The 17,403-nt window shown below is 46.1% G+C and overlaps 1 protein-coding gene across 8 annotated transcripts in view; it reads right to left on the reverse strand.

The window, feature by feature from the left end:
* The window catches only part of sanbr (SANT and BTB domain regulator of CSR), a 268,809-nt gene that overhangs the window by 127,334 nt on the left and 124,072 nt on the right, over positions 1-17,403 (reverse strand). For all 8 annotated transcript variants that reach the window (XM_072507794.1, XM_072507791.1, XM_072507788.1 and 5 more), the window contains one exon: positions 8,232-8,384. In XM_072507794.1, the coding sequence (XP_072363895.1) occupies positions 8,232-8,384 (153 nt within the window). The remainder of the gene's footprint in view (positions 1-8,231; positions 8,385-17,403) is intronic.

Consider the following 17,403-nt stretch of genomic DNA (forward strand, 5'->3'; position numbering starts at 1 on the left):
AGGAGAGGGAAATCTCATCCTCGGAGCCGGCAGCCACAAGCAGTGGCACGGAACGAGGGAGAGCCGACCCCATAGAGCTCCCAGCCCAGACCCAGGCACTGATGAACAAACTTACAGGCTTCATCACCTCCGAGCTCCAGAGACACAGGGAGAATTGATAAGAGACCTCCTGGCAGCCATTAAAACAGCTGTGGAAACTGCGAAAACCCCCATGAGGGAAGCAATGGAACGGAGGAAGCCAACGTTTGTCCAGATGAACGGACTGGGCAAACAGCGATAGAGCGCAATGGCCAGAACGCAGGCTGAATAAAGATGAGAGGACCAGAGACGAACACAGGCAAAGGCATGGAGAAAGCGGGGACAGTGGGGGGGGAATAAGCAGACGGGGGTTAGATTAGGGAACCTGGCTAGTAGAGGAGCTGCTACACTAGCGAGCAGGCTGCTGTACGGGAGTATTGTGAAGAAGGAAGCCATGATGCGCTTCCCAGGAGGGAGGGCATGCCCAACAGAAGAGAGGGGAAAGACAGAAAATCAGGAGCAAGGGGAAGGTAGAGCGCTGGTTGCAACAGTCAACATGTGGAGATGGCGAAAAAGAGGAAGCAGTCGGCGGCCATTTTAATGGCCTGTTAGTGAGGGCTGGTCCACAGGGTGAGTACGGCTGACGCCACATGGATAGAAACATGGAACAGGAGGGGCCTCAACGGGATGTTGAAGAGATCCAGAGTCCTCACCCATCTCAAGTGGCTGAGGGTGGAGAGGTAGCCTTTCTACAGGAAAGGCACCTAAGAGAGAGGGACCGACAGCGGGTTAGGAAGGGTTGGATGGGACAAACGTTTCCCTCGTGCTTCGACATCAGGACAAGGCGGGTGACCATACTAATCAACAGGACAGTTTCATTCAGAGCGACGACGACAGTGGCGAACCCAGGGTGGTGATACGTGACGGTCACTCTCAAACGACACAGAGTTTGTCAAGAAAACGATGGCTGAAATCCCAGACCTGGGCACCCACCAACATATCATTGGGGGGGGGGGGGGCACAGAGTTTGTCAAGAAAACGATGGCTGAAATCCCAGGCCTGGACTCCCACCAACATATCATTGCTGAGGGGGGGGGGGGGCGGGGGCACGACTTTAACTGTGTACAGGATCCGACTTTGGAAAATCCAATCGCAGGACAGGTAATGGCACGAGAATTGAATGGAGGAGATGGGGGGTGGACCTGTGGATGTTCCGCCACCTAAGAGAAAATAATTATCCATCTTCTCCCATATGCATAAGATTTTTTTTGTTACAGGGAAAGAGGTGCTTCCAGGGGTAACAAAGGAGGAATACTCCACCATTGTAATCTCTGACCACGCGCCGCATTACGTAGATGTGTGGTTGGAGAAGGGACAGGCCTAATGCCCCCTAATGGAGGCTAGATACAGCTCTTCTCAGGAAGGGTTCCTGGTTGACTTTTACAGGAATTTCTTCACAGCACTGGCCCGCACCTGTGGAAGATGTTCAAAAACTCACTCTCAAAGTCACCCACGTTGGTCAAGGCCTCAATCTCACTGATCCCCCCAAAAGATAAAGACCTGCAGAGTGTGGGTCATACAGACCCATCTCTCTCCTAAATACCGAGGCGAAAGTCCTCGCGAAAGCACTGGCGAGGCGCCTGGAGGGGTGCCAACCAGAAGTGATTGTGGAAGATCAGACTGGGTTTGTTAAGGGCAGATAATTAACAGCGAACATCAGACGCCTGCTGAATGTAGGAATGACCCCATCAGGGGTCATGGAGGTGCTTGAACGGTTTGGGTTCGGACCAGGGTTCACCATGTTTTGTGACGCTCCGAATACTTCCACCAGCTCCGAATACTTCCAGTTGCACAGGGGAACATGGCAGGGGTGCCCGTTATCCCCGCTCCTGTTCGCATTGGCAATCAAACCACTAAGTATTGCCCATAGATCGGCGGATTAGTGGATGGGCATTTGGAGAAGTGGCAGAGAGCATAGTGTCTCGCTATATGCGGATGACCTGCTCCTCTACTTGTCGAACCCCCTAGCCAGCATGGAAAGTTAACCGGACTCTTTAGGGCATACGGTTCCTTCTCAGGTTATAAACTTAACCTGGGGAAAAGCAAAATCTTCCCGGTAAACACCCGAGAGGGAGGAGAGGAGCTGGAAGAACTGCCTTTTAAAGTGACCCAAACCAAGTACATGTACCTGGGGATCCAAGTGGTCCACACCTGGAAGAGGCTCCACAAATGGAACCTCTCCAGCCTGGTGGAGGAGGTGAAGAGGGGCCTGCAAAGATGGGATTCGCTCCCCCTTTCGCTGGCTGGAAGGTTAGATGGTCAAAATGACCGTGCTGCCTAGCTTCCTCTTCATATTTAGATTACTCCGATCTTCATCCCCAAATCCATCTTCACCTTGTCAACAAGTTAATCATGGCCTTCGTCTGGGGGTGGGGGCAAGAGGCACGTGGGAGACCTGGCCCAACCAAATCTCCTATTTTATCACTGGGCGGTAAACATGACGAGGGCAAGAGGGTAGCTAAGGGCACCGGAGGTGGACTGAGTCTGAATGGAGGCCTCCTGCATGGGCACGTCTCTCCGAGCACTGGCCACCACACCACTACCGGCCCCCCCACACAACCCTCATCTGCAATAACCACAGGTTCACACCGGTGAGGATAGACGCTACAATGGGATGTGGAGGGAGGACAGAGGAACACTGATGGTAGAGGACATGTACGTGGACGACAGATTGGCAACCCTGGGGGAACTCACAAAGAGGCTTCAACTCCCAGAAGGGAACAAGCTCAGGTACCTACAGCTGCACGACTTTCTCCGTAAGGAGACAATAATGTTCTCCCAGAGACCCGGACACATATTTCTGCATTACTGGACACCATGGTTGGGCTGGACTGGTTAGGAGAGGACAAGTGTGGCAACGATTCGTAGAAAAGGTCAGATACCACTGGATGAGACCAGATGGAAATGGAGAGAGGAGATGGGCATGGAGATAGGGGGAACACTCTGGATTGCGGCGCTGCACAGGATCAACTTCACCTCCTCTTGCGCTGGGCTAAGCCTGATGCAGCTCAAGGTGGTGCACAGAGCGCACTTCACCAAGACCCGCATGAGCAGGTGGAGGGTAAGTGCAAGCAGTGTCAGGGGGGACGGTGAAACCACACCCACATGTTCTGGTCCTGCCCCAGACTCAATGAGTTCTGGAATGCCTTCTTCGAGACTATGTTCAGGGTCATGGGGGACTAAAAAAAAAAAAAATTTGCAATAAGAGGATCCGAGGAGAGATTCCATGACACGTGGAAAAAGTTCAGAAGCCTCTTCAGGGATCAGTTTGCAACCAGAAGCTAGCTGGGGGGTGGAGGAACACCGTTAAGGAAAGGGGGGGGCAGGAAACGTTGCCTGGATGGAAGGGAGCTTGCAGATAGTGCAGAAGGAACAGGGAGGACGACCACCCATAGGGAGGGAATACAAACCTCACTGACATGGGCTAAACCAGGAAAACGGACCGATCCATCTTCCCTCGAAAACTTAGGGGGAACGGGAACGGACTCCGCGTGCCCCCCCCAGCGAAACAAAGGCAATTGGCAAGCGAGGGAAGGGTCTCAGCAATATATGGGCAAAGCTGGGTGCAACACCTACCAGTAAGCAGTAGGAGCTCCAGGAAGAATCCTTTAAAATACTGTATAAACGAATACTATTGTAAATAATGTCAAATAGTACTGGGACCTCAGTCATGGACATAGTGACAGCGTGGGGCTCATGTTATGCTGGATTTATTGTATTAACTTGTGTTGTTCTTTGTCTGCAAAGCTCTGTTTTTAAATACAAATGCTAATAAAAATAGTTTTTTTTTTTAAAAAGGCCCTATCCTAAAAGGTGCGACTGCCCCCTGTAACAATGTGTCCAGGTAACTCTCCCCCTCCACGATGCTTCACAATGTCTGCACTCGACTTCCAGCACAATGATTCTGAGCCGAAGTTCCTCAAACCACAGACACTGGTGTCCAGGGGCCCCCACATTCTACAGTTGCAACACATTACCTGGTCTGCTGTATTTATGTGTCAATTTATTTTCTAAATTAATTTATAATTAAAATACCACATAACTTCCAATCACCTTTTCTACTGCTAGTAAAGTCTACTAATACAAATGAAACCTTACAATTACAAATAAATTGCTCAAAATCTCAAACAAAAAGCAGGCAAAATGCTCACCAGGAAATAAGAAATACTCATCAGCTAATCACTTACCTGTTTCTCGGTGATGTCACATGTTGATTATCGTTTCCAAACTTGGGTTTTGAATCCACAGACTGAAGAGTCTAGCTCGTCTCTCCCCAAATTTTCACTGCTTTTCATGGCTCGTCTCTCCCCAAATTTTCACTGCTTTTTATGGCTCCTCTCTCCCCAAAGTCTCACTGCGTTTTATGGCTCACATCTACCACTCTCCCAGGCAGTGCATTCCAGACCGTCAACACTCTGGATAAAAATGTTTTTCCTCAAATCCCCACTAAGCCTCCCATCCCACACTTGTGTCCCCTCGTAACTGACCCTTCAACTAAGGGCAACAGCTGCTCCCTATCTACCTGTCCATGCCCCTCATAATCTTGCATACCTCAATTAGGTCACCCTTCAGCCTTCTCTGCTCCTGCGAAAACAACCCAAGCCTATCCAACCTCTCTATATAACTTAAATGTTCCATTCTAGGCAACATTCTGGTGAATCGTTTCTGAATCCTCTCCAGTGCAATTACCTCCCTCCTATAATGTGGCAATCAGAATTGCACACAGTACTCCAGCTGTGGCCTCACCAAAGTTCTATACAGCTCCATCATGATCTCCCTGCTTTAGAATATATGTCCTGATTGATAAAAGCAAATGTTCCATATGCCTTTTTCACTACCCTATTAACTTGCCCTTCTGCCGTCAGAGATCTATGGACAAACACACCAAGGTATTTTTGTTCCTCGGAACTTGCCAGTGTCAGACCTTTCATAGTATTACTTCCTTGTCAAATTATTCCTCCCAAAGTGTATCACCTCACATTTTTCAGGGTTAAATTCCATCTGCCACTTATCCACCCATGTGACCATCCTGTGTATATCTTCCTATAATCGAAGACACTCAACATCACTGTTAGCCACCCGGCACATCTTTGTGTCATCCGCAAACTTATTGATCCTACCCCCCACATAGTCATCTATGTCCTTTACATAAATGACAAGCAAAGGAGGCGCAGAATGGATCCCTGTGGTACGCCACTGGTCACTGGCTTCAAGACGCCGTCTATCATCACCCTCTTTCTCCTACCACTAAGCCAATTATGAATCCACCTCATCAAATCACCCTGTATCCCATGCGCATTTGCCTTCTTAATAAGTCTCCCATGTGGGACCTTGTCAAAGGCTTTGCTGAAATCCATGTAAACTACATCGACTGCACTACCCTCATCTACACACTTGGTTACATGCTCAAAAAATTAAATCAAATTTGTTAGGCATGACCTCCCTCTGATAAAGCCATGCTGACTATTCCTGATCAAACCTTGCCTCTCCAAGTGGAGATAGATTCTCTCGTTCAGAATCTTCTCCAGTAGCTTCCCCACCACTGACGTGTGACTCACTGGTCTGTAGTTCCCTGGCTTGTCTCCACAACCTTTCTAAAGACTGTGACCACATTAGTTGCTCTCCAGTTCTTTGGCACCTCCCCCGCGGCCAGAGAGGAATTAAAAATTTGGGTCAGGGCCCTGGCAATCTCCTCCCTCGTCTCCCACAGCAATCTGGGACACAATTTATCTGGACCTGGAGATTTGTCCACTTTTAAGCCCGCCAATACCTTGTCATTTTGTTCAAGAACCTCACAATCTCTCTCCCCGACTTTCATAACTACCTCCTCATTCTCTTAGGTGAAAACAGATGTGAAATATTCATTTAACACCCTACCAAAGTCCTCTGACTCCGCCCACAGATTTCCCTTTGGCCCTCTTTCCCTGGTTATCCTCTTCCCATTGGTATACTTGTAGAATATATTGGGATTTTCCCTACTTTTACCAGCCAGAGCTTTCTCATATGTCCTCTTTGCTTTCCTAATTGATTTCTTTTGTTCCATCCTGCACTTTCTGTACTCCACTAATGCCTCTGTAACTTGTTCCCGTTATACTTGTTAAAAGTCTCTCTTTTCCTTCTCATTGTACCCTGAATGTCTCTGGTCATCCATGGCTCTCTGGGTTTGTTACACCTTCCTATTACCCTAGAGGGAACATGTTGGGCATGTACCTTCCCCATTTCATCTTTGAACGTCCCCCCCACCACTGCACTTCTGTAGATTTCCCCACAAGTAACTCTTTCCAGTCTACTTCGACCAGATCCTGCCTTATTTCGTTAAAATCTACTCTCCCCAATCCAAAACCTTTTTTTGCAACTTCTCTATTTTTGTCCATAACAAATTTAAATTGAACCATGTTGTGGTCGCTATCACTAAAATGCTCCCCATCAACCACCTGTCCAGTTTCATTTCCCAGAATTAAACCTAGCACTGCACCATCCCTTGTTAGAGCCTCTATATATTGAACCAAAAGGTTCTCCTGTATACATTTTAAGAACTCTACTTCATTTAAGCCCTGAACATGATGGCTATACCAATTAATTTTGGGAAAGTTGAAATAACCGAATATAATTTCCCTCTTATTATTTTTACACCCCTCCGCAAATTACGCACATATTTGCTCCTCAATTTACCGCTGACTATCTGGGGTCTATAATAAACACCAAGCAATGTAGTTGTCCCTTTTTTATTTCTAAGCTCTACCCACAAGGCTTCATTTGATGCTCCATCCAAGATATCATCTCTCCTTACTGCAGTAACTGCCTCCTTAACTGATAATGCAATGCCGCCTCCTCTTTTACCCCCTCCTCGTCTTGCCTGAAGATTCTATATCCCAGGATGTTGTGCTGCCAATCCTGCCCCTCACTCAACCATGGCTCTGTGATAGTTATTATATCATAATTACACGTACGAATCAGCGCCCTTAACTCATCCATTTTATCTTTAATACTCCTGGCATTAAAGTAGAGGCCATCCAGCCTCGTCTTACTCCCTTGCAACCTATTACCACTGTATTTCCTCTGACTGCTTTTCTATGTCATACTGTATCCCTATTCTGGTATCAGTCTGCGTCTCCTCCCCCTGCCAAACTAGTTTAAACTCTTCGCAACAGCATGAGCAAACCCGCCAGCAAGGATGTTAGCCCCGCTCTGGTTTAGATGTAGACTGTTCCGCTTCCACAGGTCCCACCTTCCCCAAAAATGGTCTCAATGATGTAGGAATCTAAAACCCTCCCTCCTGCACCAACTCTTAACCCACGCAGTCAACGTGCTATTCTCCTATTCCTGTACTCACTGGCATGTGACACTGGGAGTAATCCAGAGAATACAACCCGCAAGGTCCTGCTCTTTAGTCTATTGCCTAACTCTCTAAATTCTTGATGCAAGACCTCATCCCTGTTCCTACCTATGCCATTGGTACCAACATGTACCATGACCTCTGCCTTACCATCCTCCCCCTTCAGGATGCCCTGTAGCTGTTCAGTGACATCCCGGACTCTGGCACCAGGAAGGCAGCACACCATCCTGGAGGCTTTTTCACGAGCACAGAAGCGCCTATCTGTGCCCCTGACTATGGAGCCCCTGTGACTACTCCTCTTCTGCGCTTTGACCCCCCCTGCTGAACAATAGAGCCAGCTGTGGTGCCACTCCTCTGGCCGCTGTGTTTCTTTCCCCCTGATAGGCCATCTCTCCCCCCCTTCCCTACCCCACCCCAACAGTATCCAAAATTGTATCCTTGTTAGAGAGACAGCTACGGGGGAATACTGCACTGACTGCCCGCCGTTTCTAGCAGTCACACATCTGTCTGCCTGCATCTTGGGTGTGACCACATCTCTATAACTCCTGTCTATGACGCTTTCCACCATCTGCATGCTCTTAAGTGCATCCAACTGTTGCAGTTTGAGAAGCTGCCATTGGGTACACTTCCTGCAGATGTAGTCTTCTGGAATGCTGGAAGCGTCACAGACCTCCCACATCTCAGTTAGAGCACTGCACCTCGCTGGTTGACATGTCATGATGGAACAAATGGTCTCCTTCTGTGCTGTAAATGTCCATGGATTGATATAATTCTAGGGTTATATTACTTACATTTTTTATCTAGTCTTCATACTTACTGTGTTTGTTTGAAGAGGGTCAAACCGTAGTACTTTCTGCTTACAGCAAGGGTAGAACCCAATGCCAGGAGTGGGCAACTGGTTGTTTATCGAAAGATACATTATTTGTTCTGGGTGATACAGGCAATGGGAGAGGTCAGTGCATTGGAAAACCTGAAACAAATTGATATGGTAACAATATTAAATAATAATTTTTGTTAAACGAGTTGAAAAAAACCATTTGTTAATTCTTTGGCTTTACAAAATAGTAATTAATCTTTTCTATTTACTTCAATTGAAATGCCGCAGTGGCGTAGTATTATTGCGAGTAATCAAGAGACCCAGTCATGATCTGGGGACCTGGGTTCGAATCCCACCATGGCAGATGGTGAAATTTGAATTCAATAAAAACAATCTGGAATTAAAAGCCTAAAGGGTGACCACGAAACCATTGTCAATTGTCATGAAAACCCACCTGGTTCACTAATGCCCTTTATGGAAGGAAATCCTTCATCCTTACCTGGTCTGGCCTACATGTGACTCCAGATCCACAGAAATATGGTTGACTCTTAAATGCCCTCTGTGATATGGTACGAATTTAGTAATGGCATGATGGGAAAACTGGTCAATGGGAAGACTGGTCAAAAGGTTTGATACAATATAAGAAAGGCTGAAACTACTCATTCCAGCTCACCAGGCCCATGTAAAGAAAGCTGCCCTAACCATTTTCAGACTAGTATGGCCGTAGGCCAACTCTGCATAACTTGAAGTCTGAAAAGATCAGCGAAAGTCGAGCCATTCCAAAACACCGGACCTCGGCAACTCCTGATAAAACTAACTCGTCATAACCCAGGGCCGTAGGAATTTGAAACAAGATAAGTTCAGGAAGAAACAAGTCTATTCCGACCTTTCAATGTTCCCTCCAAGGACTAAGTAATGGTATGAGTGATATGACCAAACATGGTCTGGTCTATGCTTCCGTTTGTATTTCTGATCAGACTCCTGAAAAATGCTGTTGTCACATAATCTTGATAATGATGATGTATTAATATTGAGCTAATTCTCCACGAAAGTGCGGAACTTGTGAAAGACTCAGCAGTTTTGTTGACTGCTCTCGGACTTCAAGTTTCAGCCATTACTGCATGCAGTTGTTTTCGAAAATAAAGCTCGTTATTCTGTCTTAACGAGTGTGTTGTATCTTTCTACTACAGAAGCGGGAAAATATTGACTTTGACACCTCAGGAATGGGCAATAAATGGTGGCCTAACCAGCAACACCCACATCCCATGAACAAATAAAAAAAGATAAAACAGACATGTCCAAGTAAAATAAGCGATTTTAAAAATTAGCAAATAATGAAATGCTGAGTAAACTGGGTCAACATTCTCTGAAGTTTAAAAGAATGAGAGGTATCTCATTGAAACATTCAAGATTGTGAAGGAATTGGAGGGTAGATACTGGGATATATTTCCCATGGCTGGGGAATCTAGAACAAGCGCACACATTCTCAGCATATGGAGGGCAATCATTTAGAACTGAGGAGAGTTTATCTAACCTCTCTTCATAGCTAATGCCCTCCATACCAGGCAACATCCTAGTAAATCGCTTCTTTACACTCTCCAAAGCATCCACATCCTTCTGGTAGGGTGGCGACCAGAATTGTACACAATATTCCAAATGAGGCCGAACTAAGGTCCTGTACAGCTGCTAGGTGACTTGCCAATTTTGATATTCAATTCCCCGACCGATGAAGATTATGACCTCTCGTTTTAGAATGGCCCACAAGAGGAAGCATCAGCTCCACGTCTACTTGATCCATACCTTTTAGCATCTTGTATACCTCAATGTGATCTTCCTCATGCTTCTAAACTCAAGAGAGTATTGACCTAAACTGTTCAATCGCTCATCTGACAAACCTCATATCTCTGGAATCAATCTAGTGAACTTCCTCTGAACTGCCTCCAATGCCACTGCATCCTTCCTCAAATAAGGGGACCAAAACTGTATACAATACTCCAGGTGCAGTCTTATCAATGCCTTGTGTAGATGCAACAACACTTCCTTACCTTTATACTCAATTCCTTTTGCTATAAATCCTTACATTCCATTTGCTTTCCTTATTATCTGCTGCACCTGCATGCTCATTTTCTGTGACACATGCACGAGGTATCCAAATACTTCTGCATCAGAGCACCCCGAAGTCTTCCCCATTTAGATAATAAGTTGCCTTTCCATTTTTTCGACCAAAATGCATGACCTTACACTTACCCATGTTAAACTCCATCTGCCACATTTTAGCGCACTCTCCTAACCTGCCTATATCCATTTATAAGGTTATTTCCTCATTGCAGCTTACTATCCCACCTAGTGAACCTCCTCTGAGGTACTATCCCACTATGAGGGTGGCACGGTAGCACAGTGGTTAGCACGGTTGCTTCACCGCGCCAGGGTTCCAGGTTTGATTCCCAGCTTGGGTCACTGTCTGTGCGGAGTCTGCACGTTCTCCGTCTGCGTGGGATTCTTCCTGATGCTCCGGTTTCCTCCCACAGTCCCAAGGATGTGCAGGTTAGGTGGATTGGCCATGTTAAATTGCCCTTAGTGTTCAAAAAGGTTAGGTGGGGTTACAGGGATAGGGTGGAGGTGTGGGGCCGAAGTGGGGTGCTCTTTCCAAGGGCCGGTGCAGACTCGATGGGCTGAATGGCCTCCTTCTGCACTGTAAATTCTATATTCTATTTTTGTGTCATCTGCAAATTTGGCTATAGATCCTTCTATTCCTGTGTCCAAGTCATTAACATAGATTGTAAATAGCTGGGGCCCAAGGACCGAACCCTGTGACACCCCACTAGTTACATCTTGCCATCCAGAAAAAGACCCATTTATCCTGACTCGCTGTCTCCTGTCCGTCAGCCATGTCTTCTATCCAAGCTATCCGGAGCAATGCGGGTCATACAGGCCAATTTCTAGACTGAATGTGGACGCCAAACTGCTGGCTAAAATACTGGCCACGAGGATAGAGGACTGTGGCCTGGGGGTGATAGGGGAAGACCAGACGTGATTTGTAAAGGGCAGGCAACTCAAGGCTAATGTTCGAAGGCTTTTGAATGTTATTATGATGCCCTCAGAAGGAGAGGAGGTGGAGGTGGCGATGGATGCGGGGAAGGCTTTTGATCGGGTGGAGTGGAATTACCTGTGGGAGGTGCTGGGAAGGTTTGGGTTTGGTGAGGGCTTTATTGACTGGGTGCGGTTGCTCTATCAGGCACCAGTAGCGAGTGTGCGTACGAACCGGCTGAGGTCGGGGTATTTTAAACTACACCAAGGGATGAGGTAAGGGTGCCCCCTCTCCCCGTTACTGTTTGCTCTGCCATAGAACCATTGGCCATGGCGGTAAGAGCCTCTAGGAACTGGAAAGGGCTGGTTCGGGAGGGGGTGGAGCACTGGGTCTCGCTTTACACAGATGATCTGCTCTTGTATATTTCAGACCCATTGGAGGGGATGGGGAAGTAATGCCAATCCTGGGGGAATTTGGCAATTTTCGGGGTATAAATTGAACATGGGGAAAAGTGAGACGTTCCTGATCCAGGCAAGAGGACAGGAGAAGAGACTGGGAGAGCTGCCGCTTAGAATGGTAGGGAAGAGCTTTCGGTATCTGGGAATCCAGGTGGCCCGGGAATGGGAGGCAGTGCACAAGTTAAACCTATCCCGGCTGGTGGAACAAATAGAAGGGGACTTTAAGAGAGGGGACATGCTCCCGCTATCACTGGCGAGGAGGGTACAGACCGTGAAAATGACGGTCCTCCCCAGATTTCTGTTTGTGTTCCAGTGCCTCCCCATCTTCATCCCAAAGGCCTTTTTCAAGCAGGTGAATAAGGTTATTTTGGGCTTTGTGTGGGCGAGTAAAACCCCGCGAGTGAAAAAAGTGTTGCTGGAGCGCAGTCAGGGGGAGGGTGGGTTGGCGCTGCTGAACTTCTGCAATTACTACTGGGCGGCTAATATAGCCATGATTCGGAAGTGGGTAGTGGGGGAAGGGGTCGGTGTGGGAGCGGATGGAGACGGCGTCATGTAGACACCAGTTTGGGAGCACTGATAACGGCACCTCTTCTGTTCTCGCCGGCCCGATACTCCACAAGTCCGGCGGTGGTGGTGACTCTGAGATTCTGGGGGCAGTGGAGGAGATATAAGAGAGTGGCGGGAGCATCGGTTTGGACCTCGATTTATAATAATCATCGGTTTGTACCGGGTAGGCTAGATGGTTGGTTCCGGAGATGGCAAAGGGCAGGAATTAGAAGGATGGGGGATCTATTTATATATGGGAGCTTTCCCAGCTTGAAAGCCTTGGAGGATGAATTTGAATTGCCAGCAGGGAACGGGTTTAGGTATTTGCAGGTGCGGGAATTCCTGAGAAAGCAGATTCCGGCCTTTCCGCTGCTGCCGCCACAGGGAATACAGGATTGAGTAGTCTCCAGTACCTGGGTGGGAGAGGGGAAGGTTTCAGATATTTGCCAGGAGCTTTCGGAGGCGGAGGAGCTTAAGGGCAAATGGGACGACGAGCTAGGAGGAGAGATAGAGGCGGGTCTATGGACGGATGCCCTAAGCAGGGTTAATACCTCCTCATGTGCCAGGCTTAGCCTGATACAATTTAAGGTAGTCCACCGGGCACACATGACAGTGGCTAGGATGAGCAGGTTTTTCGGGGTAGCGGACAGGTGTGCGAGGTGCGTGGGAAGCCCAGCAAATCATGTCCACATGTTTTGGGCATGCCTGAAGCTTAGAGGGTTTTGGCAGGGTTTTGCTAAGGCAATGTCCACGGTACTAAAAACACGAGTGGTGCCGAGTCCAGAGGTAGCGATCTTTGGAGTGTCGGAAGAACCGGGAGTTCATGGGGCGAAAGAGGCTGACGTCTTGACCTTTGCCTCCCTGGTAGCCCGGAGACGGATCTTGTTAATGTGGAGGGACTCGAAGCCCCTCGAGTGTAGTGACCTGGGTTAGTGACATGGCTGGGTTTCTCAGTCTCGAGAAGACAAAGTTCGCCTTAAGAGGATCAATGGTTGGGTTCACCCGGAGGTGGCAGCCGTTCGTCGACTTTCTCGGGGAAAATTAAAATGTCAGCAGATGCAGTATTCCAAGGTGGTGGTGGTGGTTGGGGGCGGATTGTTGTTTTATGATTGGGGTGTGTGGAGATTGGGATGGGGGGGCGGGAGGGAAATGTACATTATACCATGTTGATGTAATTGTTAATGTTATTATTATTAAAATTTTCAAATACCTTAATAAAAATATTTTTAAAAGTCTTCTATCCAAGCTAATAAGTTACCCCTAAACTTGTGAATTGACCTTCTGTGCGGCACCTTATCAAACGCCTTCCGGAAGTCCAGATATACTACATCGACTGGATCCCCAATATCCGCTTTGCTTGTTACATCTTTGAAGAACTCAAGCAAATTAGTCAAACGTAATTTGCCCTTCACAAAACTTTGCTGACTCTGACGGATAGTGCTTTGGCTTTCTAAATGTCCTGACATTACATCCTTGATAATTGATTCTAACAATTTTCCAACAACAGATGTGAAACTAACTGGTCTGTAATTTATCACATTCTGCCCCCCCCCCCCCTTTTTGAATAAGGGAGTTATCTTAGCAATTTTCCAATCCACTGGAACCTTTCCCGTGTCCTTGGAAGTTTGGAATATCATAACCAATGGATCCACTATCTCTGCTGCCTCTTCCTTTAACACCCTAGGATGTAGGCCATCAGGCCCTGGGGACTTGTCTGCCATCAATCCCAAGCGTTTGTTGAGTACCGTTTCCCTACTGATGCTGATTGTTTCAAGTTCCACCCTTTCTATTACCTCTGAATTGCCCGTTCCTATAGGAATGGTACTCGTGTCCTCCACCGTGAAAACTGAGGCAAAGTATTGATTTAGCATCTCTGCTATTTCTGTGCTCCCCACTATTAACTCACAAGTTTCATCTTCCATGGGGCCAACATTCACCTTAGCGACTCCCTTCCCTTTGATGTATCTGTAGAAACTTTTGCTATCCTTTTTGATATTCTGTGCTAGTTTTTTTTCATAATTTACCGTAGCCTTTTTTTATTATTCTTTTAGTATCCCTTTGTTTACGTTTGAAAGTTTCCCAATCTTCTAGTCTGCCACTGGCCTTTGCAATATGATATAACGGAGTTATTGTCTTTATAATGTTTCTGACCTCCTTGTTTAGCCATGGCTGCTTTTTCCCCCTCTTCCCATCTTTCTTCCTAACTGGGATATATTTGAGTTGTGAGGAATTGAATATCTCCTTAAACAACTGCCACTGCTCATCAGCTGTCCTACCTTTTAGCCTTACAGTCTATACAGGCCAAATCTGACCTCAAGACTATGTAATTTCCTTTGTTTAATTTCAGAACACTAGTGTGGGACTCCACTTTTTCACCCCCAAACTGAATCTTGAATTCTACCATACTATTCCCTAGTGGATCCTTAACTATGAGGTCATTAATTAATCCCTCAATACAAAATACCAAATCGAGAGTTGCCTCCTCCCTGGTTGCTTCCCCAACATACTTTTTCAGGAAACAATCTCTAATGCATTCAATGAACTCTGCATCCAGGCTACCCTTGCCAATTTGATTCCTCCAGTCGACGTGCACATTAAAATCGCCCATTATTATTGCCACACCTTTCTTGCAAGCCCCCAGTATTTCCTGGTTTATACTGTGCCCCACCATAGAACTACTGTTTGGGGACCTATAGATTACTCCTACCAAGGACTTCTTCCCTTTGTTATTTCTACCCAGACTGATTCCACATCTTGATCTCCAGTGCATATGTCATTTCTCATGACAGCACTGATCCCTTTCCTCACCAGCAGGGCTACGCCAACTCCTTTTCCTTTCACCGTATCTTTCTAAAATACTGCGTATCCTTGGATATTCAATTCCCAGACCTGGTCTCCCTGTAACCACGTTTCAGTAATTCCCACCAAGTCATAACCTTTTGTTCCTATTTGGCCGTTAACTCATTAAGTTTGTTACGAATGCTTCTTGCATTTAGATGCAAAGTTTTAAAATTTATTTTACTGCTAGATTTCCTTATTCTTCTTTAATTCCTTGTTGCACAAAGACAGTCACCTGTTCTGTCCCTCACTTTTATTTTCTGGTAACCATCCACCGCATTGCTAACCTGCACTCTGACCTTCTACTTTAAATTGGGTATTCTAGTTCCCCTTACATCTGAACCGCCCCCCTCTGTATTTAGTTTAACGCCCTATCTACAGCCCTAGTTTTCCAATTCGCTAGGATCTGGTCCCAGCATGATTCAATATACATGATTCAGTATACAGTATCTCACGCTCTTCGCTTGCATTTCTTGATTCCAAGGTGACCCTGATGAATCTTTTGTAGCAACTCCTTGCACAGAGACTGTTTAATTACGATTCTCCCTTGCCTCAGTAACATACCATTTACTACACTTAGCTCTGATTGTATGTGATGATATTTAGAACATGAATCTTTTAGCCATCCATTGTTGAGACTGTGTATCATCCAGATTTGGTCATAGATCTTGAAGCATATGCTACTAGTTTCCAATCACTACCATTTTCTTGTTTCAGCAATACAGCACCTCGACCATCCTTCGATGAATCTGTTGAAATCTTGGTATTTTTTGTTCAATCAAAAAATGTTAACACTGGTGTGGTCGTTAGAGCTTTCTTTAGTCTTATCCATTCTTGTTCACGCTGTTCAGTCCAAGTGAAGTTGTTCACTTTCTTCAGGATATCTCCAAGACATGCTGCCTTTGCTGAGAGATTTGGTATGAACTTTCCAATGAAGTTGATCATGTCCAGTACTCTCAGTACTCCCTTTTTATCTGTAGGTAAAGGCATATTTATGATGGCTTGTATCTTCAAGTCATCAGGCTCTATTCCTTGAACAGACAATCTGTCTCCTCGGAACATTATTTCCTTTACACCAAACTGACATTTGGCCTTATTGAGTCGTAGCCCATTTCTTCTGATACTTTGTAATACCCTAATTAGCCTGTCATTATGTTCTTCTTGGGTAGAACGCCAAATAATGTTGTCATCGACATATATGCAAACACCCCGAATGCCTTCAATAACATGTTCCATTCTTACGCTGAGATTACGCCAAAGGGTATACGAAGAAAGCAATATCGGTCACACAGTGGGTTGCACTGTTGCTTCACAGCACCAGGGACCAGGTTCGATTCCCGGCTTGGGTCACTGTGCAGAGACTGCACATTGTCCCTGTGTCCGCGTGGGTTTCCTCTGGGTGCTCCAGCTTCTTCCAAGTCCCAAAAGGTGAATTGGACATTCTGAATTCTCCTTCTATGTACCCGAACAGGTGCCAGAATGTGGCGACTAGGGGCTTTTCACAGTAACTTCATTGCAGTGTTAATATAAGCCTACTTGTGACAGTAAAGATTATTATATCTGCCAGAAGGAGTATTGAATGTACAGTACTTTCTTCATCTAGCTTGAGCTGTCAAAACCTTGCGATGCATCAGGTTTGCTGAAATATTTCGCACCAGACATCTCACTTGTGATCTCCTCTCTTTTAGGTATCGGATAGTGTTCCCTTTTTATATTCGCATTTAAATCTTTGGGATTCATATATATTCGAAGATCATAGTTTCTTTTTTATTATACATACCACTGAATTGACCCAATCTGTTGGCTCTTCAATCTTTTTTATAACGGCAAGATGTGACATCCTGTCTAATTCTGCCTTTAGACGGTCACGTAATGGTGCTGGAATTCTTCTCAGGGCATGTATCACCAGTTGAGCATCTTTCTTTAATTGAATCTTGTAAGTGTACGGTAAAACGCCAAAACCCTGGAGTATTTCTGGAAAAGCCTGCACAATGGACTCCACTGATTCACTGTGTGCTCAGTGCACTGTCAGTGCTACACACTCTTCCCACCAGCTCCAGTGACTCACATGTTTCAACACCTAATGACGATTCACGACCTTCAGCAACTATCGCAAATTTTAATTTGTGCACTTTTTTACATGCATGTCCAATTCACACATTCCCAATGTGTCAATTTTCAGAACATTATAGTTCTTCAACAAGACTGGTTTATTCAATATTCTCAGTTTTAATTGCAGTCTTGATATAACTGATTCTTGAGGTTTGGTCTTGCTCCTGTATCTAACTTCACACTGATAAGG

This window comes from Scyliorhinus torazame, chromosome 1, assembly GCF_047496885.1.
Source record: "Scyliorhinus torazame isolate Kashiwa2021f chromosome 1, sScyTor2.1, whole genome shotgun sequence".
Classification (NCBI taxonomy): domain Eukaryota; kingdom Metazoa; phylum Chordata; class Chondrichthyes; order Carcharhiniformes; family Scyliorhinidae; genus Scyliorhinus; species Scyliorhinus torazame.